At 62.3% G+C, this 24685-nt stretch overlaps 4 protein-coding genes across 10 annotated transcripts; 3 read left to right on the plus strand and 1 right to left on the minus strand.

The window, feature by feature from the left end:
* Window positions 1–975: 975 nt before the first annotated feature.
* FCHO1 (FCH and mu domain containing endocytic adaptor 1) lies at window positions 976–9559 on the plus strand. 4 transcript variants are annotated; one of them, XM_085517350.1, is made up of 29 exons: window positions 976–1060; window positions 1459–1502; window positions 2003–2089; window positions 2521–2612; window positions 2694–2768; window positions 2862–3003; window positions 3781–3933; window positions 4013–4117; window positions 4394–4492; window positions 4575–4671; window positions 4757–4801; window positions 4921–4993; window positions 5125–5146; window positions 5263–5317; window positions 5436–5614; window positions 5713–5737; window positions 5840–5902; window positions 5991–6033; window positions 6112–6221; window positions 6297–6878; window positions 7332–7444; window positions 7524–7626; window positions 7719–7830; window positions 7910–8065; window positions 8232–8364; window positions 8459–8658; window positions 8746–8810; window positions 8897–9061; window positions 9308–9559. In XM_085517350.1, exons 3-29 carry the CDS (start codon window positions 2063–2065, stop codon window positions 9328–9330), a joined length of 3057 nt encoding a protein of 1018 aa, XP_085373476.1. In that variant the 5' UTR covers window positions 976–1060; window positions 1459–1502; window positions 2003–2062; the 3' UTR covers window positions 9331–9559. The 4 variants fall into 4 exon arrangements, with proteins under 4 accessions (XP_085373476.1, XP_085373477.1, XP_085373479.1 ...); XM_085517351.1 differs by lacking the exon at window positions 5840–5902; XM_085517353.1 differs by lacking the exon at window positions 5840–5902 and having other exon boundaries at window positions 978–1060; window positions 4757–4805.
* A 187-nt stretch (window positions 9560–9746) lies between these two features.
* Window positions 9747–11775, plus strand: B3GNT3 (UDP-GlcNAc:betaGal beta-1,3-N-acetylglucosaminyltransferase 3). Its single transcript, XM_015886343.3, has 2 exons — window positions 9747–9822; window positions 10493–11775. Exons 1-2 carry the CDS (start codon window positions 9796–9798, stop codon window positions 11615–11617), a joined length of 1152 nt encoding a protein of 383 aa, XP_015741829.2. The 5' UTR covers window positions 9747–9795; the 3' UTR covers window positions 11618–11775.
* A 367-nt stretch (window positions 11776–12142) lies between these two features.
* On the minus strand, window positions 12143–20455 carry JAK3 (Janus kinase 3). Its single transcript, XM_015886283.3, has 25 exons — window positions 20344–20455; window positions 19003–19081; window positions 18561–18764; window positions 18306–18429; window positions 18114–18225; window positions 17801–17946; window positions 17433–17709; window positions 17180–17302; window positions 16950–17107; window positions 16670–16781; window positions 16371–16557; window positions 15749–15870; window positions 15542–15673; window positions 15383–15467; window positions 15150–15283; window positions 14739–14877; window positions 14498–14649; window positions 13945–14095; window positions 13722–13861; window positions 13422–13611; window positions 13147–13271; window positions 12894–13066; window positions 12710–12827; window positions 12528–12638; window positions 12143–12453 (listed from the first exon to the last, which is right to left on the minus strand). Exons 3-25 carry the CDS (start codon window positions 18754–18756, stop codon window positions 12337–12339), a joined length of 3324 nt encoding a protein of 1107 aa, XP_015741769.2. The 5' UTR covers window positions 18757–18764; window positions 19003–19081; window positions 20344–20455; the 3' UTR covers window positions 12143–12336.
* SLC5A5 (solute carrier family 5 member 5) lies at window positions 19864–24530 on the plus strand. Of its 4 annotated transcripts, none has more exons than XM_032440996.2 (16): window positions 19864–19968; window positions 20262–20668; window positions 20756–20821; window positions 21125–21176; window positions 21273–21340; window positions 21428–21582; window positions 21668–21808; window positions 22043–22172; window positions 22301–22389; window positions 22490–22602; window positions 22773–22843; window positions 22946–23032; window positions 23105–23310; window positions 23930–24033; window positions 24115–24230; window positions 24298–24530. In XM_032440996.2, exons 2-16 carry the CDS (start codon window positions 20282–20284, stop codon window positions 24415–24417), a joined length of 1905 nt encoding a protein of 634 aa, XP_032296887.2. In that variant the 5' UTR covers window positions 19864–19968; window positions 20262–20281; the 3' UTR covers window positions 24418–24530. The 4 variants fall into 4 exon arrangements, with proteins under 4 accessions (XP_032296887.2, XP_032296885.2, XP_085373871.1 ...); XM_085517745.1 differs by having other exon boundaries at window positions 19945–20132; XM_032440994.2 differs by having other exon boundaries at window positions 22773–23032.
* Window positions 24531–24685: the final 155 nt, after the last annotated feature.

The following is a 24685-nucleotide window of genomic DNA, read 5'->3' on the forward strand; positions in this document are numbered from 1 at the left end:
GGGTGGGGGGGGGTGGGATGGAGGTGCTGGGTGGGATGGGGGCTTCGGGAGGGGGGGGGAATAGGATGGGGGGGAAATAGGGTGGGAGGGGGGTTGTGGGGGGGGGTTGTGGGGTGTGGGGGGGCTGCACTTAGAGCTGGGAGGGGTCGTGGTTGGGGGGGTGTGGGGGGGGGCTCAGTGCTGCCGCGAGGCGCTGCGGAGTGAGGATGGATGCGGCGTTGCCATGGCAAAGCGCACCCAGCTCTGCCGCCCCCGGCCCTTTTTAGGGGGGGGGGGGGGGGATGACACCTCCGAGCCGCCCCCAGCCCAGCTTGGACCCCCCCCCCCATCCATCAGCCATACCCGTATCGCCCCATTTCCCCATCCCCGCATCCCCCCCGTCCTCCAAACGCCCCCAACCCCAAACCTCATTGTTCCCAAATCCCTCCCAGCCTCAACCCCTCCCCAAACCCCCCCCGACCCCCCCCCCTCTATTCCCACTCCCTCACATTCGGGTCCCACCCCACGGTCGATTCAATGTGGGGGGGGGATACGTGAGGATGAGAACCAGGGACCCTCCTTGGGGTTGGGGTGGGGGGTGTGTGGGGGGGTCTCACCCTCTTCATTCCCGCACCGCCCCCCGCCCGCAGCTGTGCGGTGTCAGCCGGTACCGGGTATGAGCTCAGCGGAGCGGGCGGCACCGGGTGGCACCGGGGGGGGGGGACACACATGGGGTGGGGGGACCTAAGGGGGGGAAAGCGGAGAGCAATATATGGGGACACGGGGGGGGGGCAGTGCAGGGCATTGCGGTGGGGGGGGGGTTGAGCCGGGGGGGGAGTCTAGATGAGCGCGCGTCTCCTTTAAATATGCAAATCACCCCCCCTCCCGGCGCGCCAGATTGGACCAATAAGCTGTAAGAATCACCGAGCTGCGGTAACCGCTGCGGGAGCGGGAGCCAATCAGATGGCGGCGCGGCGGGAGGGGGCGTGGTTAGAATCACCCCCCCCCCCTCCATCCCGGCGCGGTCCCGGCTCCGCGCGGTGCGGGGCGGCGGAGCGGGGAGGGGGCGGCGGCCCCGCAGGTGAGTGATGCCCCCCCCCCATAACGGGTACCCCCCCCACCCCACCCCCACCCCAGACCCCCCCCTACCCACACCCCCCCCCATTTCCCCCTTCCCCCCCCCCGCAGGTGCAGCGGTACCGCTTTCCCCCCCCCCCCCCGGTTGCTTTTCATTTAATATCGTTTTCTTTCATCAATTTAATGGCATTTAATTAAACGACCTGATTCCATTGTGCCCCCCCCCCACCCCACATCCCCCCCCCACCCCCACAACCCCCACCCCCCCACCTTCATCCCATTGAGGGTGGGGATGCACTGAGCCCCCCCCCTCACTGCACATCTTATAGGGGTGGGGGGGGGGCACAATGAGGCGTTAAGGGGGCGTGGAACATCCCATAACCCCCCCCCGTCCCCTTACAGACCCCCCCCCACCGAGGATGCTGGCTGCCGCCCCACAGCACTGGGTGAGTGGGGACCCCCCCCTCCCTATTCCCCTGCCCCCCCCCCATCCGTGGGGTGTGATGTTCCCCCCCCCCCGCTGCACACGGTGCTTCGTTTCCTGTTTTTCTCTATGCGGGGGGGGGGAGCAGTGTGGGTTCCCCCCCCCCCCACTATTAGATCTGTGGGGTGTATGTGGGTGTGAGACCCCCCCAACGGGTTGGTTGGGGGGCGTTTGGGGGGAGGGGGGGGGTTGTAGCATCGTTGTGTGTTGTTATTTATTACAAGGGGGGGGGGTGGTTGTTGGGGGGGGGGGGGGGGAGCTGCTATCATTGCTCATTTATTATTGAGGTGCAGATCCGATATCAGCCCCCCCCCCGCATGCTGTAGCCCTGTTCCCATGGACACAGCGCTGTGTGGCAGCCATTGGGTGTGGGTATAGATGGGGGGGGGCACAAGGATCAACCCCCCCCCCTCTATTTTAATACCCCCCCCCCTCTATTTTAATACCCCATTGTATCCCCAGGGAGCTGCAAGCTGAGACAGTGCTGCTGCCCCCCCCCCCCCCCCTTCAGCCACATCCACAATGTCCTTCTTTGCTGAGCACTTCTGGGTAAGGACCCCCTGCCCCCCCCCCCACCTATGGGTGCCCCCCCCCCACCCTGGGGTTCCCCATCCCCATAGGAGGAAGTTCAGCTCTCAGAGCTTCCTGGTTTGCAGCTTTGCCCCCCCCCTATAACTCAGGTTCCCCAATGTGATGTCACCACCTTCAGCATTGCTGGGGGGGGGGGTACACCCCAAATAGCATCAAGTGCTGGAGCTCAGACCCCCCCCCTCTTATAGCTGGGTCCCATAGTGCCCCCCCCATGCCTCAGTTTCCCCATATGCTGCAGGATTTGGGGGGGGGGGGTTAGTGTGCATCCCCATCTAGTGCTCAGTGCTGGGGTTCAGCCAACCCTGGATCAGCTCCTGGGACCCCACATTGGGGTCTGGTATTGGGGGGGGGTGTGTGATAATCCCCCCCCCCATTTCCCCCCCCTCCAGGGTGAGAAGAACCACGGCTTCGATGTGCTGTACCACAACATGAAGCACGGGCAGACCTCCACCAAGGAGCTGGCAGACTTCGTGCGTGAGAGGTCAGTTGGGAAGGGGGGGGGGGGTTTGATGGGACCCCCACCCTAAATCCCCTCTGGTCCTTTATGTACCACCTCCCCCAGGGCTGCCATTGAGGAGACCTATGCTAAAGCCATGGTGAAGCTGTCGAAGATGGCCACCAATGGCACACAGCTGGGGTGAGTGCAGCACCCAAGGGGGGGTTACCCTGCATCTATGGGTAAAGGGGGGGCAATGTTCACTGTGTGCCCCCCCCCCCAATATGATGCCAGGACCTTCGCCCCTCTATGGGAGGTGTTTCGTGTCTCCTCTGATAAACTGGCTTTGTGTCACTTGGAGTTGGTGAGAAAACTACAGGAGCTGCTCCGGGAACTGTCACGTTATGGGGAGGAACAGGGACGGGCACACAAGAAGGTATTGGAGCCCCCCTGCCCCCCCAGTATCATATTGCCCCTGTCCCACACCTCCCTCCTCATACAGCCCCGTGCAGCCCCTCTGGACCCCCCTATAGCCCCCATTACATGCACCCCCCTGTAGCTGCTATCCCATACAGCCCCCACCCACCTTATGCAGCCCCCAAAACCCCCCCACAGCCCCTGCCCCATGTGGCCCCCCAGGACCCCCTTACAGCCCCCATTACATGTACCCCCCTGCAGCTGCTATCCCATATAGCCCCCACAACCCCCCCACAGCCTCTGTCCCACGCAGCCCCCCAGGACCCCCCTATAGCCCCCACTACATGCACCCCTTGCAGCCACTGTCCCATACAGCTCCCACCCACCCTATGAAACCCCCCAACTCCACACAGCCCCACAACCCCCACAGCAGCTCCCCAGGACCCCCCTACAGCCCCCACCCCCCACACGGCCCCTGTCCCACCCCCCCCAGCCCCCCAATAACCCTCCCTATGCTCACCCCCCCTCAGCCACTATCCCATACAGCCCCCACTCACCCTATGAAACCCCCCAACCCCACACAGCCCCACACCCCCCACGGCAGCTCCCCAGGACCCCCCTAGAGCCCCCCACCCAGCCCCATAACAACCCTCCCTATGCTCACCCCCCCACAGCCACTGTCCCACTCAGCCCCCACCCACCCTTATGCAACCCCCTCCCCACACTCTGCAGCCCCCTTCCCACCCACCCTCCCCCACCCTACACACACCCCACAGCCCCCCCCCCCATCCCGCAGTGCAAGGAGGAGGCTGCTGGCACACTGGAAGCAGTGCAGCTCCTGCAGGGGGTGGCTCAGCTGCTGGCCAAGTGCAAGGAGAGCTACCACAACAAGTGCCACGAGCACGAGAGGCTGCGCAGGGAGGGCACCAACCAGAAGGACATCGATAAGGTCTGACCCCCATCCCACCCCCCCATACCATTTCCCAGCCCCCCAACCTTGGATCTGACCCCCTGCTGCCCTCCTGCAGGCAGAGCTGAAGTCCCAAAAGGCAGCAGAAGCGTTGAGACGTGCGGTGGATAAATACAACAGCGCCCGCAATGACTTCGAGCAGAGGATGGTGGAGTCGGCCACGGTGTGTTGGGGGGGGAAATAAGGGTGGGTGGGGGGGAGATGGGGGTGGTGGGGGCACTGGGAGCATCGCTATGGGGATGTGATGCTGTTGGGGTGGTGGGATGGGGGGTGTGAGTGATGTGACCATGGGGACGTGGCGCTGTTGGGGTGGTGGGATGGGGGCTGTGACCATGGGGGATGCAGTGCCCTACCTGAACCCATCCCTGGCAGTGCTGCCCCCTTGGGGGGTCGTGCCACCCCTCTATGGGGACACCCCCATCCCCTCCCCATCCCACAGCGCTTCCAAGAGGTGGAGGAAGCCCACCTGCGCCATATGAAGGGTCTCATCGGCTCCTACTCGCACTCAGTGGAGGACACCCATGTGCAGATCGGGCAGGTGAGCCCCCCCACCCCATTTCTCCCACCCTATGGGGGCACCCCTGGGTGCTGCTGTGCCTCCCACCTACTGCTCCCTGCAGGTGCACGAGGAGTTCAAGCAGAACGTGGAGAACATCGGCACCGAAACGCTGCTACGGAGGTTTGCAGAGAGCAAAGGGACGGGGAGGGAGCGCCCAGGTAAGAAGTGGTGGGTGGGGGGGGACACTGTGCTGGATGGGGGGGGTCAATTGGACCCTATGGCTGAGCCCACGTTTGCTCTCAGGCACCCTGGATTTTGATGAGTACCGCCTGGCCCCAGCGCAGGAAGGCGAGTACGTCTGCCCCCCACTCAGCCCAATGCTGGGGGGGGATCCTTTAGTGGGTTATAGGGTGGGAAGGGGGGGTTGCTCATTGCTTTGTGCCCCCCCCCCACCCATCCACAAACAGGGCCCAAAAGGAGCCGCAGCAAAGCATTCCGCATCCCTGGGCTGAGCCGTAAGGAGAGGGAGCGTGATGCTGGGTGAGGTGTTACCCCCCACACCCCATTAAACCCCCCCCCATTGCCCCCTATGTGCTCTGCATCCCCTGTGCCCACCCCCTGCTTCTATTCTAACTATTCTATTCTAACACTGCTGCCATCCATCCCCACAGCGAGTCCCCGGACCCCGATGCGGTGAGTATGGCACACTATGGGGGTTCCAACCTTCCCCATCCATCCCAAACTGGGAGCACTGGGAGCACTGGGGAGTGGGCTTCACTCTGAGCATCCCCCCCCCCCCCCAACCCCAGGCCTGCCCTGAGGTGGATGAGGACGGGTTCAGCGTGCGCCCAGACATCGCTCATAGTATCCTTAGGGTGTAGTGGTGGGGTATGGGGGGGTTTGGGGTCTATGGTTGTTGTATGAGGTTTTATGGGGTCTGGGGGTGTTTGGGGGTCCGTGTGTTGCCTTAACGGGGTCTCAGCGGAGGCGGAACGTCACAGCTGCTCCTCCAGCGACTCAGACTACGATGAGGATGAGCCCCGCAGGTTCCATGTACACATTAAACCCGTCCAGCCCCGCGAGGGGGGGGGCAGCACCGGGGCCACCGTGGAGCAGCTGAGGGCCACAGTGGGAACCTTCATCCTGCCACCAGCTGTGGGGGTGAGGATGGATGGATGGGGGGGGGGATGGGATGGGAGGGGGGCTGTGCTGTGCTGACCCCCTCCCCATCTCCCCCCATCTCCCCCCTTGTCTTACAGGGTACCATCAGGCGGCAGTCCTCACGTGAGTGTCACCCCGTGTCCCCTCCTTCCTCCTACATCCCCTCTAACATCTCCTGTCCTCATGTCCCTTAACACCCCCCCCCATCCCCATGTCCCTCCCCAGGGCACACAGCGGCTCTGTCTGCTGCCCCGAGCGCCACCGACCCGGGGGGGCCGCAGGTGCCAGGTGAGGCTGAGCTGGGGGTCCCGCTGCCATGGGGGTCTCAGCATCCCCTCTCCCTCCATGTCCCCAACCACATCCCCTCTCTCTGCAGGTGACAGCACAGGGAGGGGACACACGGCAGCACAGGCAAGCAGGTACAGGGTAGGAGGTACCAAAGTGGGGGGGTACTGAGCTCCATGCTGGGCACTGAACCCCCCCACCCCACCCCATAGCTGCCCTGGGAAGGTCCCATTGGACACGGTGCCCCCCGTGGAGGCCGTACCCCCTGCAGCTCTCTTTGGGCCCCCCCTGGAATCAGCCTTTGAGGGGGAGGATTTCCCAGGTGAGGCCTTGGGGATGGGGGGGGGTAGGACCCCTGTGTGCCCCCCCAGCATCCCAACACTGTGCTTTCCCACAGCACCCCGTTCCTACGTCCTCACCTCCTCCTCCTCACCCTTTTCTTCTTCCTCTCCGGAGAACGTGGAGGATTCTGGTTTGGACTCCCCCTCCCACCCAGCGCCCGTCCCCTCCCCGGACTCGAGGCCTTGGACTCCATCAGCACCTCAAAGCCCCTTCCCCAAGCGGGGGGCGCTACCAGACCCCTCCCCAGCACCGCCCTCAGCCTGGGCCCCCCCTCGGCCCCGTAGCCCTGGGGGCCGCCTGCCCGAGCTGCCCAGCTTCGCTGTGTTCCCTGGGGTCGAGGGGCTCTGGGAGGAGGGGGATGGGGGGGGTGCAGCATCCCGGGGGCGGCCCCGTGGCACTGCCCCCCCTCCGCAGTCCCCCTCCCCCGACCCTTTTGGGGAGCCCTGGGTCCGGCCCCGCAGCCCCACTGGGGAGCGACCCCCCCAGCCCCGACCTTCCTCCAACTCGGCCTCATCCTCCTCCTCCTCCCCGGCCCCCCCAAGTGGGGGAGAATCCTCCAGCCCCTCCCCATGGACGTGCCCAGGGCTGGGGGTGAGGATGTCTGAGGGTGGCAATGCAGCAGCCCCCTCTGAATCGGGTGAGTTCTATGGGGCTTCCCCCTAATTACCCCCAGCTTTGCCCCCATATCACCCCCAGCTCTGCCCCCCCATTACCCATAGCCATGCCCCCCCATTACCCATAGCTGTGCCCCCCCATTACCCATAGCCGTGCCCCCCCATTACCCATAGCTGTGCCCCCCATTACCCATAGCCATGCCCTCCCATTACCCATAGCTGTGCCCCCCCATTACCCATAGCCGTGCCCCCCATTACCCATAGCCGTGCCCCCCATTACCCATAGCCGTGCCCCCCATTACCCATAGCCATGCCCTCCCATTACTCATAGCTGTGCCCCCCCCATCTCTTACCATCTCCATGCATCCTATGGGAGAGAGTTGAGTCTCCTGCTCTCCTAACCCCTCTGGGACCCCCAATGAAGACCCCTACCTCTCATTGCCCCCTTCACCTTTATAACCCCTCTGTCCCCACAGCCACTCGCCCCCCCGCCGCTGCCCCCCGTGAGGTCCCACTGGTGGCCCCCCCTCGCCGCTCCCGCTCCAAGCGCCCGGCAGCCGGCTCAGCTGCAGGCAGCAACAACGACCTGGTGTGTAGGGCTATGGGGGGTGGGGGGGGGACACCCTCTGCCCCCCTTCCCCCCACTGACCCCTCCTCTGTGCCCACAGTCGCGCTCTCTCAGCCCCCCACCCTCCTGGAGCTGCCCCTCACACTCAGCCCCAGCCAGCCTGGGGGAGCGCGGCTTCTTCTCCGTGTGCCCACCACCCCTCGGTGCGTCCGGGTTGGGGGGGGGGTCCTGCTTATGGGGGGATATGGGGCTGTGTGCCCCCTCTGGATGCTCATGGGTTATGTGCCCCCCCCAGGGCTGTCGCGGGGTCCCAGCCCTGTGGTGTTGGGCTCTCAGGATGCATTACCCGTGGCCACTGCCTTCACTGAGTATGTGCATGCCTACTTCAAGGGGCACGATGCTGACAGGTAGGGGGGGGGTGGTCAGGGTTTGGGGTTGGGGTCCTCTCAGTTGTCTCTCTGCTGACCCCCCCCCCTGTCCCCACAGCTGCCTGGTGAAGGTGACGGGGGAGCTCACCATGTCCTTCCCCGCTGGCATCGTGCGTGTCTTCAGTGGCAGCATGGCCCCCCCCGTGCTCAGCTTCCGTCTGCTCAATGCAGGAGCCATCGAGCAGTTCCTGCCCAATGCTGAGCTGCTCTACAGGTGTGGATATGAGGGCTGGGGGGGTGGCAATGGGGAGCCTGGGGTGTGTGGTCCCAGGTGCCTTCATCACCTGGTGGGTGCAGTGATGTGCCTTGGGGTGCTGGTTCACTGCACTCTGGGGGTGCTGGCTATGGGGTGTCCCCTCATTGCGCCCCCATCCCCACAGTGACCCTTCCCAGAGTGACCCCAGCACCAGGGATTTCTGGCTGAACATGGCTGCACTGACGGGGCAGCTGCAGAAACAAGCAGAGCAGAGTCCATCCGCCTCCTACTACAACGTGGCTCTGCTCAAGTACCAGGTGAGCCCAGTTTGGGGTCAGGGAACCCCACATTCCCCCACCCAGCTCTGATGGGGGGGGTGACAGCACCCCATCCCCTTCTACCCCCCCTCAGTTTTCCAGGCTGGGCCCCAGCTCAGCCCCACTGCGGCTGTGTGTGAGCTGGGACTGCAGCCCTGGAGCCACAAGGGTCAGTGTGGAATATGGGTACAACGCGGGTGCTCTCGCTCTGCCTGTGCCCCTCGCCAACGTCCACGTCCTGCTGCCCCTGGATGAACCCGTCACCAACGTGAGGCTGCAACCCAAGGCCAGCTGGTAAGATAGGGGGGGAAAGAGGGGTCCTAAATGCCCTGTGAACATAGGGGTGATGGTGGGGAGGGAGACATCGAGGTGTCCCCACAGGAACCTGGAGGAGAAGAGGTTGCTTTGGAAGCTGCTGGACGTCCCCAGTGCACCAGGGCAGGGAGGTGAGGCTCCATCCATCCATGCACCCCCCCATACTCTGTGTATATGGGGACAGGGATGGGACCCCCACCTCTGTGCTCCCCCCCAGGCTGTGGGCGGCTCTCAGCCAGCTGGCAGCCCCTGTGTGGGCCCAGCAAACCCAGCCCGGTGGCAGCTCAGTTCAGCAGTGAGGGCAGCACGCTGTCGGGGGTCGAGGTGGAGCTGGCAGGTGCCGGGTACCGCATGTCGCTGGTCAAGAAGAGGTTTGCAACGGGTACGTGGGGTCCCTGCCCTGTCCCCTATACCTGAGATGCTCAGGGTCCTTTCTGTGCTGCTCAGGGTGCATGCCAACTCTCCTTGCATCCCTGGGGGCACAGGGACCCCTCCTCACTCCTTGAGGTACATGGAGCCCCCTCCCCACTCCATGTGGTTTTGGGGTGTAGGGGGTTCCTTCTCGAGGTGGCCAATCCTTGCAGCCCCCCCCCTCATCTTTCAGCCCTCCTCCCTTTATGCTCCACAGGGATCTACCTGGCAGGGTCCTGAGCTGCCTCTTCTCGGCCTCCCTTGGTTGTGTGAGCTCAAAGCACTGGATGGAGCCTGGTGGGAGGGGGGGGGTCCTTCCTCCTCCTCCTCACTCCTCTTCCTCCTCCCCATTCCTCCCCATAGCCATAACTGCGTCATCTCCTGCTGTAAGGGATGGACAACACCACCACCCCCCCCCCATCCCACCCCCGTGCTGTGAAGCTCTTTTATTAAACACTTTATTTTCTAATCACTGCCTCTCTGCCACCATTGGGCTGTTCCCTGGTAACGGGCTCAGCTGTGTTTCTAAGGGGGGGGGGGGATGGAAAAGGATTTGTGGGGGGGTGGATGGGGGGAGGGAGGAGCTGAACTGCGCCTCTTCTTGCACCCATGGGTGCTGTTGCCCCACCTGCTCTGGGCTGGGCAGATGGGTGGCACCAGGTTATGGGGAGGGGATTGTGGATCCTGTCCCAGTGACGCACAAGGATGGCTCTGGTGCGGCTCTGTGGGAAGGTACCAGGATCCCTGTGAAGGGGGGGGGGATTTATGTGAGGCTGGGGGAGGCTCAGAGCTTCATATGCTGCAGGGTGGGCTCTGGGGTGGGGCTGGAGGGAGGTGGTGTGTCCCCATAGGATCCCCATAGGATCCCTATGTTGTATGGGTTACTTGTGCTGCGTGGGGTCCCCTGCCCGTAGGCTCCATCTTTATGGGGTGGGGGCTGCTCCCATCACCTGTTAATGGGCTTCATGCATCTGGAACCAGCACTCACTCCCCAGCTCTGGCTCTGGGTGCCCCATCCCATGTGTGTTGCTGGCGTGGCTTTGCTGTGCCCTCGGCTATTTGCTTTGTGTGGGGCAGCAGCTGCTGGGCAGGACCTGGTGCATGCACCTCTCCCCGAGTTTTCAGAAAGGAGGAGGAAGTGGATCAAAGGGATGGAACAAAGAAAGGGAGGGGGTTGGACACAGGTCACTGCCTGCCTTGCTATGGGTCAGAGAGAGGGGATGGAGCATGGGTGGCTCTGCAATTGGGTACGGTGTCCCTTGGGATACACAGAGACCCTGCCAAGGAGGCCTTAGATGAGCCCCGATGAGGTGGTGATGCCTTCAGCCCCCTCCATCCCGCTGTGGGGTGTGATCCCATAGATGTGGGACACTCAGCCCCATCTGTGCTCCCTGTCTTACAGACCCGCTCCTCGTGGCTCCGTGCACTGGAGAAATGGGCTTTGCTCACAGTGGGGGCCATGGGGCTGTGCTACCTGCTGGCCCCCATCACATCCCTATGGCCTCATACAGCCCCCAGCCCTGCACCCACCTCCATTGCAGCCCCCAGCCCATCCCCAGCTCTACCCAGCATCACCCCATGCGTTGCCAACGCTTCAGTTCAGAACATCTCCGGCTTTACCAAACTACCCGAGCAATCCCGGGACTTCATGCTCCACCAGCACTGCAGAACCTTCCCGCAGCTCCTCGACGTCCCCAGCAAATGTGGGGGTCCAAAAGGTTCCTCCAACATCTTCCTCCTCCTGGCCATCAAATCCTCCCCAGCCAACTACGAGCGGCGCGAGGTGATCCGTAAGACATGGGGTCAGCAGAGAACAGTGCAAGGGGAGCTGATAAGGAGGGTCTTCCTGGTGGGGGTGGACCCCAGGGTGCAGGATGCAACCAAACTGAACAGGCTGCTGCAGCACGAGCAACGTGAGCATCGTGATGTGCTTCAATGGGGTTTTAAGGACACCTTCTTCAACCTGACGTTGAAGCTGCTGCTGTTCCACACCTGGTTGCAGGAGCATTGCCCTGGAGTGAGGTTTATCTTCAGTGGGGACGATGATGTCTTTGTGAATACAGATAACGTGGTGTCCTTCACAAGGGGCATCTCCAGCGAGCAGCACTTGTTGACTGGGCAGGTATTGGCCAACACGGGGCCCATCAGGAACCCAGCCAGCAAATACTTTGTGCCCACGCAACTGATGCCATCGGAGCTGTACCCACCGTACTGCAGTGGGGGGGGGGTGCTCATGTCTGCCTTTACCGCACGTGCCATCCACCGTGCGGCTCAGCACATCCAGCTCTTCCCTATTGATGATGTCTATGTGGGGATGTGTTTGCAGAGGGCCGGGTTGGTGCCCACCTCCCACGATGGCATCAGGCCTTGGGGTATCGACGTGCCCCGCTCTTCTGACCCACTGGACCCCTGTTATTACCGGGAGCTGCTGGTGGTGCATCGCTTTGCGCCCTATGAGATGGCCATGATGTGGCAGGCGATCCATGAGCCCCAGCTGAGCTGTGGGAGGAAGGTGGGCATCTTCTAGGGTGGAGAAGGAGGGAGAGCTGCTGCTCTTGGGGTTGTGGGGTGATGCTGTGGGGTGATGAACCTCAGCTCCAGCCTGTGGCTGAACCATAAAGGTTCTGCCCTGTTCTGCCCCTTCTGACCAGGTGTCCGAGGTGCAATAAAGGAACGCATTATGGAGATGAGGGCTCTGCCCTTGCTGCCATCCCATAGTGTGTGGGGGGGCTCAGTGTGGGGAGTGGGAGCTCAGGGTCCCCCCACTGCCCACCCCTTGTCCCCTGCTCATCCATTGCAGGTGGGCACAGACCTGAGGTCCCTTCTCCATCCTCAACCACACAAGCAGTAGATGGGGGCCCCCCACGCCCCCCCCAGCCCTTGCACTCCTACTGCTGTCCACAGGGGTCTCCATTGGCTCATAGGAGGGCTGAGCTCACTGCTGCTCTTCCTCAGGGGGGATATTAGTACACATCTCATCTCATGCCCATCTTCCCCCCATGGATCATGATCACCCCCCCATCTTCCCACCATGGATTCCCTTCACTCCAGCTTGCCAAAATTCACCTCCATTTACTTGAAATCGGTCAAACCTGGTTACAAAAGAAGGGGGGGGTGTAAGGGGGGAGTCACAGCAGCACAACCACAGTTAAAACGCATTGAAGCATCGCTGTGTCCATTGGTCTGTCTGTCATACTCTCATGCTGGGGGGTCTGGGGGTGGCAGGGGGGAGGGTCCAGGCACCCCCTACCCATGGGCAGTGCCACGGCCATCCCGCAGTGCCTCAATTCTGGCTGCCAGCTCGCTGAAGGTGGGTCTGGCACTGGGGGCGAATGCCCAGCAGCTCAGCATCACCGCATACACCTGCAGATAGAATGGAGCCATTGAAGGGCATGGGGAGGGTTGGGAGCCAGCTGTGTTGGGAGGGGGGATCTCACCTCCATGGGGCAACCTGGGGGCACCGGGAGGCGCTGGGAGCCCTTGAGCAGCTCCAGCAAATGGCAGATGATCTGTGCTGGTTTCTCAGGGCCCATCATGCGTAGAAACTCCTGTGTGATTGCAGTGAGTGAGGGATGTGCTGGTACGGGGAGGGGGGGGCACGGTGGGGTGGGGGTCTCACCTCTGAAGGGCTCCTGCTCTTATTGCTGTAGGTGAAGAGCTCATAGAGCAGCACCCCGAAGCTCCACACGTCGGATGCTCGGGAGAAGACGTTGTCAGCCAGCGACTCGGGTGCGTACCTGGAGGGGGGAGCTCTGAGCACCGAATCCCACCACGTCCCCCAGCCCAGCACTGCGGGGCCTCACCAGAACACAGGGCTCTGCCCAGGTTCCTGCACCACATAATAGTCCTTGTCCTGTGGCAGCAGCTTGGCCAGCCCAAAGTCACCGATCTTCACATGGGTCTCACTCTCCACCAGGATATTCCTGCTGGCCAAGTCGCGGTGCACGCAGCGCTGTGCCCCCAGGTACTCCATGCCCTGCTTGGAACAGGCATGCTACCATCACATCATCCCTATCTCAACCCTTCTATGGGACAACAGGACCCTCTTGCTCCCACCTTGCAGATCTGCCAGGCGTAGAGCAGCAGCGTGCGATGCTCCAGGCGCTGCTGGTTCTTTTGCAGGTAGTCCCGCAGGCAGCCATCGGGCAGGTACTCCATCACCAACCGCAGCCCACGGCGCCCTGCAGCCCAGCCATATCACAGGCATTGGGCAAGCAGTTTGCAGGGTGCATGTAGACCCCTCCCTGCCCTCTCCCTATGGACATGCAGACCCCTCCTTGCCCTCTCCCCATGTGCTGTTCCATCCCCTCTCCATGCCCCCCTGTGCTCACCACGGCTGTAGCAGACACCCCGGTACTTGACGATGAAGTCGTGCTGCAACGAGTGCAGGATCTGGATCTCCCTCTCAAAGTCCTGCAGTTCTTTAGCTGAATCCTGCTGCAGCTTCTTCACAGCCACCAACTCACCCGTGCTGTCACCCAGTGGGTCATAACGGCACAGCTCCACGCTCCCAAAGTTGCCCTTTTGGAGAGCAAAACTGGGTGGGCGCTCAGCTCCCCACCCCCCCCCCAGCACTTCGCCACCCTGAGACATCAAGGTGTGGGTAACCCATAGCACTACCAGGGCCTCACCTTGCCCAGCAGTGAGATGTACTTGAGGTGCCTCTCTTCGAACAGCGCAGGGCTGTGACCCACAGCCACATGTTGGTACCCCCAGCTGCTCTCCCGCAGCATCACATCGCTGGGTGACAGCTCTGAGAGCAGCTCATAGTCTGGGAATGGGGGGGGGGGGCAGGTGTTGAGCTATGGGTCCGGTGCCCACCCTCATGCCCACCCCCACCCCCGCAGTGCCCACCGGAGGAGATGAGGCTGTTGATATCGCGGATGATGGCACGGAAGCAGGGCCGCCTGCTGGGCTCATAGTGCATGCACTGCGCAATGAGAGCTGCCAGCTCGCTCCAGCGCGGGGCGGGCAGCTGCAGGCGGCTCTCGTAGAACTGCAGCTTCTGGGAAGGGGGGAGAGGAAGGAAAATGAAGCCTTGAGATGTGCCAGCGCAGGGCAACACACGAGGGAGGGATGGGCACGGGGTGGGGGTCTGCCAGTTCCAGACAATGCATGGGCTGGGGGCACCCATCCCCATCTCCACCCCATCCCCATCCCCATCCCCATCCCCATCCCCATCCCCATCCCCATCCCCATCCCCATCCCCATCCCATCCCATCCCCATCCCATCCCCATCCCATCCCACCCCCATCTCCACCCCATCCCCATCCCATCCCCATCCCCATCCCCATCCCATCCCCATCCCCATCCCATCCCCATCCCCACCCTATCCCCATCCCCACAGTGAAATGGGGTCACACATAAGGGCAGGGTTATGGCTGGGGTTGGCGGGGGGCAGCCCCACCTTCTGTGGCTCCATCAGGCTGACAGGCATGTTGCCCCCACTGAATATCTCCCACAGGGTCGCCCCAAAGCCCCACTTGTCAGCTGGCAGCGCCAGGCTCTGGGGGTCACTCAGGCACTCAGGGGCCACCCAAGGGATGCGCTCCACCAGCACTGGAGAGAAGGGATGGCCCCGCTCAGCACCACCAAGGAGGGACACACAGCCCCCCCGTCCCCAAAACCAGGGCCCATGAAGCTCTTACATTCCTTGGCCAACACTGTGATGCTGACACCGGGGTCGTTGAGCTTAATGAAGGGGGGGCTGCCGCTGGCCACGTCCCCCTCCCGGGTCAGCAGGACCTTCTTAGCAGAGATGTTGCCGTGGGTGATTTTCTTGTCCTCCTGGAGGGGACAAGGACTCTGAGCATGGCACCAGCTGTGGGGAGCCCTGGTGCTCAGCCCTGCTGTGGGGCTGGGGGGCCATGGGAGTGGGGTGTGGGGGATCAGCAAAGGGACAGCAGGTGTGGGGCAGGGATGGGTGGGAGCCAAGGGGACATGGGTGGTTGGGTGCTATGGGAATACAGATACAAGAAGCTGTGGGGATGGAGCTGCATGGGAATGGGGGGACATGGCAGGACGGGGGGGGGGGGCTGGGATATTGGCCATCTACTTACCAAGAAGTTGAGTGCATATGCCAGCTGCTTGGCCACCTGCAGCTTCCAGCTGGTCGTCACCTTGCCGTTGCTGTGGTTCTTCTTCAGGTAGAGGTCCAGGGGCCCGTGCCTGATGTACTCCTGCACCATGATGCCTGCGGGCAGGGGGAGCAGACCGGTCCCATGCATGCACATAGGGCACATAGGGCACATAGGGCACATAGGGGGTGGCAGCAGGGCACAGGGACACTCACTGTCCTTGCCGAGGCTGACACCGTGCAGCAGCACCAAGTGCTTGTGGGACAGCTGGCTCATGATGCTGGCGGCCTCCAGGAAGGACTGAGGGGGAGATGGGTCAGGGGGTGGCAGGATGCAGGGGGCTGGATGCTGAGGGACCCCCCCCCCCAGCTCACCTCGGAGCAGTTGCGGTGGCTGCTGTCCATCACCTTGAGCACCACCGGGGTCTGGTAGAACTCATCATCCTTCTGGTCCCGCTTGATGCCCTTGTAGATGTGGGTGAAGGAGCCCTGCCCCAGGCTCTCTCCCTACCATGGGATGGGATGTTGGATGGGGAGGGTCTTTCAGTGGTCCCCAGTCCCCCCGACCCCATCGTGCTGTACCCGTGTGAGGCTCTCAGGGTCGATCTTATGGAACGTCATCTGACTGGGGCTGCGGCGTGGGGCAGGGGGGGAGTTGGGGGGCCGTGGGCAGCCACTGCGTACGATCAGCAGGTTGGACTTCTCTGGAGGGGGGGGAAAATGAGAGGGATGGATTTGACATCATAACATCCGCTCTGTGACATCACAGTGCTTCATTATGACATCACAGTGCTGCACTATGACGTCACAATGCCTGCACTATGAGGTCACAATGCCTGCACTATGACATCACAAAGCCTGCACTATGACATCACAAAGCCTGCGCTATGACGTCACAATGCCTGCACTATGACGTCACAATGCCTACACTATGACATCACAATGCCTGCACTATGACGTCACAATGCCTGCACTATGACGTCACAATGCCTGCATTATGACATCACAATGCCTGCACTATGACATCACAATGCCTGCACTATGACGTCACAATGCCTGCACTATGACGTCACAATGCCTGCACTATGACGTCACAGTTCCTGCACTGTGATATCACACAGTGCATTTTATGACAACACACCTCATTTCAAAGCCTCCCCCCCCCATCATATCCCTGCCTTCATCCCCCCCATAGCATCATCACCTCGGGGCAGGGGTGGGCAGCACGTATCCAGGCTCAGCTGGGCACCCTCAGCCTGCAGCCCGCAGCGCCCATAGGTGCCCAGCAGCTCCTTCAAGCTGCAGAAGCGCCGTGCCAGCCCTGCCAGCCAGAAGCTGCCATCCTCATCCCTGCGGATCAGGCAGCGCTTATAGTCCTGCCCGGAGCGAGTCTGCAAGGGGTATAGAGTGAGCTCAGCACCATGGGGACACAGAGGGGCCCCTCAGTGCCACATGGAGAGGACTTGGGAGAGTGGGGGGGGTCTGTGTGGCTGTGGGTCCCACCTGGGCGCACACGGTCAGCAGGTAGCTGTCGAAGTCCTGGGGGCTGCGGCGCAGCACGAACAGCCCTGGATGGGCCCCTGCTGCCTTCAGCTTGCGCACAGCAAACTCAGAGCTGCAACAGCAACAGATGGGTGTGAGAAGTGGGAAACCCCATGGACAGCCCAGAGGGCAGCCCAAGCATGGTGGGCAATACAGTGTCCTCCCGGTGTGACAGTGGATGGGGGGTCCCTTCTCAATCATATACCATGGCCTATGGAGGGGGGGATGATGGGGCACAGACCTGATGGGCCCATGGCATTGGTTCTCCAGGTCCTCAAGCAGCCGGGGGGGGGCCACCTCCTTGCAGAAATAGTGGTGGGCGTCTGCAGTCAGGCGGTAGTAACCATCCACCAGGGCCACAAAGGAAAGCGCTTCCCGGAGCGTGGGGAACTCCACCTCCTGGGTGAGAGAAAATCAGCCCACCCCCCCATCCCAAGCCCCCCCAGCCCCCTCCCCAGCCCCCCAGCTCACCAGCACCCTGTTGTCTGACTTGGTGAGGGTAACGATGCGGTTCTCCACGGGGCCACCATCGCGACTCGCCTGTTTGATGCTGATATCGGCGATGTCGGGGAAGTCGCAGAAGTGCTGGCGGCTCTGCGGGGTCACAGGGGGGCTGCCCTATATGCGACCCCTCACCCTATGGTCAGACAACCCCCCCCCACTTCCCCACCTGCCCTATGGCTGCACCACCCCCCTCCTCACCCTCTATTTGGGGTTTCCGCACCTCAGATCCGCCGCAGCTCCAGGAGACCCCGCTGTCTGCAGACACGTGGATGGCGATGTCTGTATCGGGGCCTCGAGCACGGAAGGTCTCCTCGGCCCAGCAACGCCGCAGCCGCTCCAGGTCCAGCAGGTATTTCAGCTTCAAGCAGCACCCATCGGCCCGGCAGCCCCCCATCCTGCGCAAGGACTGAGCCACACGACGGCGGATGCGCTTACGGGTGAGGAAGCTGTGCTGCTGGATCTGACACCTCAACGGCTCCGGGATGCAGGACTTATAGCTGGGAAGGGAGCGGGATGTGAGGCAGGAAGGGGGTGGGTGCCCCCCCTGTGGGTGCCCCCCCCTGCCCTCCAAGTGAGGTCTTTGCTCACCTGATGCAGCTGAAGACCTGCTCGGGGCTCTGCCATTTCTCCTTGGAGATGCGCAGCATGTCCAGCACCGCCAGGCTCAGACATTCCTCCTGCCCTGCAAGGCTCAGTGCCACCTCCATGCGCCCCGTGATGAAGTCACTGCGGGACTGGGGGCAGAGACACAGCTCAGGGTGGGGGCCAAGCCCCCCTGATCACTGCAAGTCCTCATTGTACACCAGCCATGCAGCCCTATAGCCCAGCTCCATGCATGAGGCTGAGTCAGGAGCTGTGCATCCCCCCTACCACCCCTTCAGCTCCATACAACCCAACTCACCTGGGCAAACAGGTAATCAATGACCGGGTAATCCAGCACGGGGCTGGGGCGGTCACTGGGCAGCTGGAAACGATGGGCCTGACCCAGCCCACACCAGTTGGGAAAGAAGAACCTGTCATGGGGGGGGGAGGCTGAGCTCAGTGCCACGTCCTGCACTGCACAACCCCTATCAGCCATCAGAGAGTCCCCCACCTGATCCTATACACCACCACCTGGCTGCAGGCATCCTCGACTGTAAAGAGGTGGTTGGGGGGGTACCAGCAGCTGAGATCCTCCGTAGCCAACGCAAAGAGGGGGTGGCAGATGGGCAGCACTCCTGGGGGCAGAGGGACAGCAGTGTCCCTATGGCTGTGACCATACAGGATGGGTGCCCATCTGTGACCATACAGGATGGGTGCCCAGCTGTGACCATACAGGATGGGTGCCCAGCTGGGGGATGGTGCTCACCGCAGGCCTTGGCAGCGTGCACACACAGCTCCTCAGCCGTGTACTCTCCAAAGGTGAAGGTGAGGATGGAGGTGGAGTCGGGGGGGGTACGTGGTGCCCGGTGGTAGAGATACACCTGCAGTGTGCCAGGCTCGGAGGAGGACAGGCTGCAGGAGCGCTCACTGATCAGCGGCGTTTCCTCACCCAGCAAAGCCATGGTGGGCACTGGAAGGACAGCAGAGCTCAGTGTGGTCCCTGTGTACCCCCCCCTCCCCATGCCCCCCAAGAAATGGGACCCCACCACCCATTGCCCTGTGTTCATTTTGCAGATGGGGAAACTGAGGCAGCCAGCCCAAGGACACGCTCATGTCCTGCATCACACCTGGCCTGGAGAGCAAATGGCTTCATCCCTGTGCAGTGGGGGTCAGATAGAGCCCACAAACCCCCCCACGTCCCATAGTACCTGTGCTGTCCCGATGGCCTCGCTGGTGTTACGTGTTCCGTCCTGGGTGGGGTTGCACTTTTTGGGGCTGCGTAGGTGGCTGCAAGCATCAAAAAGTCCCAATGCTGACTTCCTTCCTGCCCACAGAGGCTCTGAGCAAAGAGAACTTCCTGACGAGGGAGGGGGCACAGGGCAGGGGGCCCTAAGGAGACACCCCAGGGGCAGAGGGCACCCCCTGCTTTGGGCATTCTCTGCTTTGGGCACCCCCTGCTTTGGGCACCCTCTGCTTTGGGCACCCCCTGCTTTGGGCACCCCCTGCTCCCAGCCAGTGCTATGGGTACAGCAGCACTGAGCACTGCCCTGTGTCCCATCCTGTCCCACTCTGCCCTCCAACCCAATGCTGCCCCATGCACCCCACACTGCTCACAGCCCCCTAACAATGTTGGGAGCTTCCCACCCCCTCTGGGTCCCTATAGGAGCCCCATGCGCCCATCCTGATGCTGTGTAGCTCGGTGGGTGTGGGGTGGGCAGCAGCTTTTCCCCCCTTTTTGCTGCTCAAAGAGGCAGGGATGGGGTGCTGCCCCTTGAGGACGAGGCCACAATGTACCATCACTGCAGCCATACCCTGGGGACGAGGTACTGGAGAACATGGATGCTCCCCATGGGGACAGCACGTCCTCCTGCAGAGGGGACAGTCCCCAGCTTACAGCTTTTCCTGGGTCGCAGCCCCTACATTTCAGGCATGGGGGGGTGGAACAAAGCAGCTCTTATACCTGGGAATGAGGAAGAGCCACAGCCCCATCCTCACCCTCAGGCCTTGGACCCTGCAGGGTGGGCGGCAGGGAAGGGGTTATCACAGCAGCCCCATGCAGCTCCATGTCCCCTCCCCATACCCTGCCTCCTCCCAGCCCCTCTGGCACTCGAGGTCGTGGCCGGATCCCTGCCAGCCCTTGGGGGATCAGCTTGGAAGGGAGGCGCTTTTACTGGGTAAAGGTTTCGGTTGGGTTTGTTTTGTCGCCGGTGGGAGATAAGTGGTGCTCAGAGCTCCTTGTTTGCGCTGAGTTTGGGGGATCGCTGTGTCCTGGTTGTGTCCTTCGGGCTGATTCGCTCCGTGGTGGGACTGGGCAGCGCTGTGTGCCAGGGATTGAGAGGTATTGGGGGTATTTGGGGCATTTGGGGGATATTTGGGGTATTTGAGGGGTATTTGGGGTAGTGATGCTCCTCTCCATGCTCACTCATCTACACCTTGATAACCACCCAGTGCCCTGTCCCACCTTCAGGTCCTTGTCCCATTGTGCCCATGGGGGCCGTCCCCACACCATCACCAGGTAACATGGAGATGTGGGCACCGGAGCCCCTCACCTTCAGCCTTTGGGATTACGGCGTCTTTGGGTTGATGCTGCTCATCTCCACGGCCATCGGGCTGTTCCATGGGCTGTCCAAAGGTGGCCAGAAAACCTCGGAGGACTTCTTTATGGGCGGCCGGCGTATGGCAGCGATACCAGTGGGGCTCTCATTATCAGCCAGCTTCATGTCAGCCATCCAGGTGCTGGGGGTGCCAGCAGAGGCGTATCGCTACGGCTCCAAGTTCCTCTGGATGTGCCTGGGGCAGCTGCTCAACACTCTGCTCACTGCATTCATCTTCTTACCCGTCTTCTATCGCCTGGGGCTCACCAGCACCTACGAGGTGGGCACGGGGTATTGTATCCCCCATCAGTGTGGGTAGGGGATGGGGTTCTGCCACCCAAACCTGCACTTTCTCCTTTATCCCCAGTACTTGGAGAGGAGGTTCAGACGGAGTGTGAGGCTCTGTGGGACCCTGCAGTATGTGATGGCTACAGTGAGTCCTTGGGGAAATAAGGGGGGATGTGGGAATGGGGATGGGGATGTGGGGATGGGGATGGGGATGTGGGCATGGGGGTCCCCACTGTGCTCAGCCCCTTCTTCCCATGCATGTGATTTTCCTGTGCCTCCAAAGCAAACACGGCCCTGCAGGATGGCTGTTTGCAATGGAGCTCCATGTGTTATTCCAGCGCCTGCACACTGTGCTGGGGCAGCACCAGCATATTGAATCCCCCTCCCTGCCCCCCCCCAGTGGGCATCGGGCACAGCTCTGACCCCCATCCCCCCCCCATCCCCACAGACGCTGTACACAGGGATCGTCATCTATGCTCCTGCCCTGATCCTCAATCAAGGTATGGGGGGACATAGGGGCCAGCATCCACGTGTCCTTGTCATCTCATCTCTACCCCGAGCACCAACACTTATAATCATCATCATCTCCCCTTTAGTGACTGGTTTGGACATCTGGGCATCCCTGCTGTCCACTGGATTCATCTGCACCTTTTACACCACCATAGTGAGTGCAGAGTGGGGGTCCCATGGTGGGGGGGGGGGTTCTGTGTGTGCTGGCTTCCTGGTGCTCACTGTGCTCCCTCCGGTGCAGGGAGGGATGAAGGCTGTCATCTGGACCGACGTCTTCCAGGTCTTCGTTATGCTCTCTGGGTTCCTTGCTGTCATCATCCGGGGGCTGCTGTTGGTGGGGGGCCCTTCCAAGGCACTGGCCATTGCCACCAATGGCTCCAGGGTGAACTTTGGAGAGTGAGTCCCTCCACCCCCCCCTCCTCCCAGCCCCCCCTGGATGCTGCAGTGCCCACACTGCCCCAGCTCACCCTCTGCCCCCCAGCTTTGCCTTTGACCCACGGAGCCGTTACACCTTCTGGACCTTCCTGCTGGGCGGCACGTTGGTCTGGCTTTCCATGTACGGCGTGAACCAGGCTCAGGTCCAGCGCTACGTGGCCTGCAAGAGCGAGAGGGAGGCGAGGATGTGAGCAGGGGGGGCTGCACCCATGGTGCATGGGGGTGGGGGGCTGCACTGTGGGATGCATGAGACCCTGGGATGTTGGCCCCTCCATCCTGCATCTCTACACAGGCACTGCACCCCTGCATGGCTCCTGCACCCTTACACTGCCCCTTGCAGCCCTGCATGGCTCCTGCCCAACCCCTGCAGCCCTGCAGAGCCCCAGTGGGGCTGAGCTTTGATCTCACCCTGTGCCTGCAGAGCGCTGCTGGTCAATCAAGTGGGGCTCTTCTGCATCGTCTCCAGCGCGGTGGCCTGTGGCCTTGTGATGTTTGTGCTCTATAAGGACTGTGACCCCCTCCTTGCTGGCCACATCTCAGCCCCTGACCAGGTACGGCTGCGTCGGATCCATCCTCTTGAGCACTCAGTTGAGAGCAGCCATGGGGAAAGGGGAAAAGGATGGGGACAGGGATGGGGACAAGGGTCCCACCTGCCCCCTAACACAGCTCTGCCCCCCAGTACATGCCCTACCTGGTCCTCGACATCTTCCAGACGTCCCCTGGGGTACCCGGACTGTTCTTGGCCTGTGCCTATAGCGGGACCCTGAGGTGAGGCTGCTTGGGGACCCCAATATCCCCAAGGAGGGGAAGGCTCTGTGCCATCCCCACCCTTGGGTGCAGTGTAGGGCTGAGTGCTGTGCTCCCCCAGCACCGCCTCCACCAGCATCAACGCCATGGCAGCCGTCACCGTGGAGGACCTGGTGAAGCCCAGGATGCCCACATTGCCACCACGGAGGCTGATGTTGATCTCCAAAGGGCTGTGTGAGTGAGGACAGGGCTGCTGCATGGCCCTGATGCCACCCTGCCCTATAGCCACGCTGTCCCCCTCCATGCAACCCCCCCTGCTCCATGCTACGCTGTGCTCTACAGCCATGCCATGCAGCACTACCACATCACAGCCCCCCCCCCAACCCCTCTGCCCCCCCCCACAGCACTGTTCTATGGCACTGCCTGCATCACGGTGGCTGCTCTGGCTTCGCTGCTGGGTGGTGGCGTGCTGCAGGTGAGTGCCCCCACCTCTAACCCCTCCTGCTCTGCCACCTGCACCCACCACGCATGGCTGGTGGATGGAGAGCCCTCCAGGCACCTCAGGGTCCCCCTGCAGGGCTCCTTCACCGTCATGGGGGTGATCGGCGGCCCATTGCTTGGAGCCTTCGTACTGGGCATGTTTGTACCGGTGTGCAACACAGCTGTGAGTGCTGGGAGGGCAGGGGGTGTGGGGCTGGGGGTCCCAGCACCATGCAGACCCCCATTGCTCGCCCAGGGTGTGGTCGGGGGTCTGAGTGTCGGCCTCATGCTCTCGCTATGGGTGGCAGTGGGTGGCAGCCTCTATCCAGCCCCTGCTGATGTTGCTGGTGTCCTGCCTGCATCCGGAGCCCACTGCCCGCTCTACAACCACACTGCCAGCCCCAACCACACAGTGATGATGGGACCACTGCCCCCACAGCACCACAGCCCAGAGCCTGCACGGTGAGAGGGGGATGGGATGGGGATGGGATGGGGATGGGATGGGATGGGATGGGATGGGATGGGGATGGGGATGGGATGGGATGGGATGGGATGGGATGGGATGGGATGGGATGGGATGGGATGGGATGGGATGGGATGGGATGGGATGGGATGGGATGGGATGGGATGGGATGGGATGGGGATGGGATGAATGGGATGAATGGGATGGGGATGGGATGGGGATGGGGATGGGGATGGGATGGGATGGGATGGGATGGGATGGGATGGGATGGGATGGGATGGGATGGGATGGGATGGGATGGGATGGGATGGGATGGATGGGATGGGATGGAATGGGATGGGATGGATGGGATGGGATGGGATGGGATGGGATGGGATGGGATGGGATGGGATGGGATGGGATGGGATGGGATGGGATGGGATGGGATGGGGATGGGATGGGATGGGATGGGATGGGATGGGATGGGGATGGGATGGGATGGGATGGGATGGGGAAGGGATGGGGATGGGACACACCATTGCTCCTGTATGGTGGTTTGGGGGGCATCTCCCAGTGACATCACCACACTGTCCTTATTGTCTCTGACATCGCTGTCCTTGACTGCTTCCTTCCCATCAGGCCTCCCATCGTGGGTGACTTCTATGCCATCTCCTATCTATACTATGGGGCACTGGGGACACTCTCCACTGTGCTGGCAGGGGTGCTGCTCAGCTACATTGCAGGTGAGCCTGTAGGGGGGGGGGCTTGGGGAAGGGGCTGCCCAACGCTGCTCCCTCACACCCCTCTATGCCCCCCCCATGTAGGGCCAAGCAATAGGGCCCAGCTGCCCCCAGGAGTGCTTTGGTGGGACATCACCAAGCAGACCCCCCCTGTGTGCTCAGCTGGATGCACGGCACCTTCAGGGGGGGGCCCCATCAAGGTAACACCCTCAGACCCCCCCAACCCCCCACCCCCCAACCTCCTGCTTCCTTATCCTCTCTTTGCAGGTCTATAATGACCCTCAGGGGGGGTCGCACCCTGAAGCCCCCCCGGTGCTATTGGCACGACCCCCCACCCCCCAGCACAGGGGGGTCAATGAGCAGCTGCTGCAGGAAAGCCACGTGTAGGGATGGGGGGGGCAAAGGGGGACATGGGGGGGGGGCACAGACACTGATGTGAACCCCCTGTGTCGGTGTGTCCCCCCCCCCCGGGAGGGGACAATAAACTGGGGCTCTATGGGACATGGCGGCTGGGTGTCACTGTGTTGGGGATGGGTCCACCGTTTGGGTAGGGGTCCGTGTTGGGGGCGTGGTCAAGATAAGCCACGCCCACAATGGGAGGGACAACGGGTCACACTCCGCTCTGATTGGGTGACACCCGATAGGCCACGCCCAC

The sequence above is a fragment of the Coturnix japonica genome, chromosome 16 (assembly GCF_054131305.1).
Source record: "Coturnix japonica strain WE chromosome 16, WE-NBRP24, whole genome shotgun sequence".
NCBI lineage: Eukaryota > Metazoa > Chordata > Aves > Galliformes > Phasianidae > Coturnix > Coturnix japonica.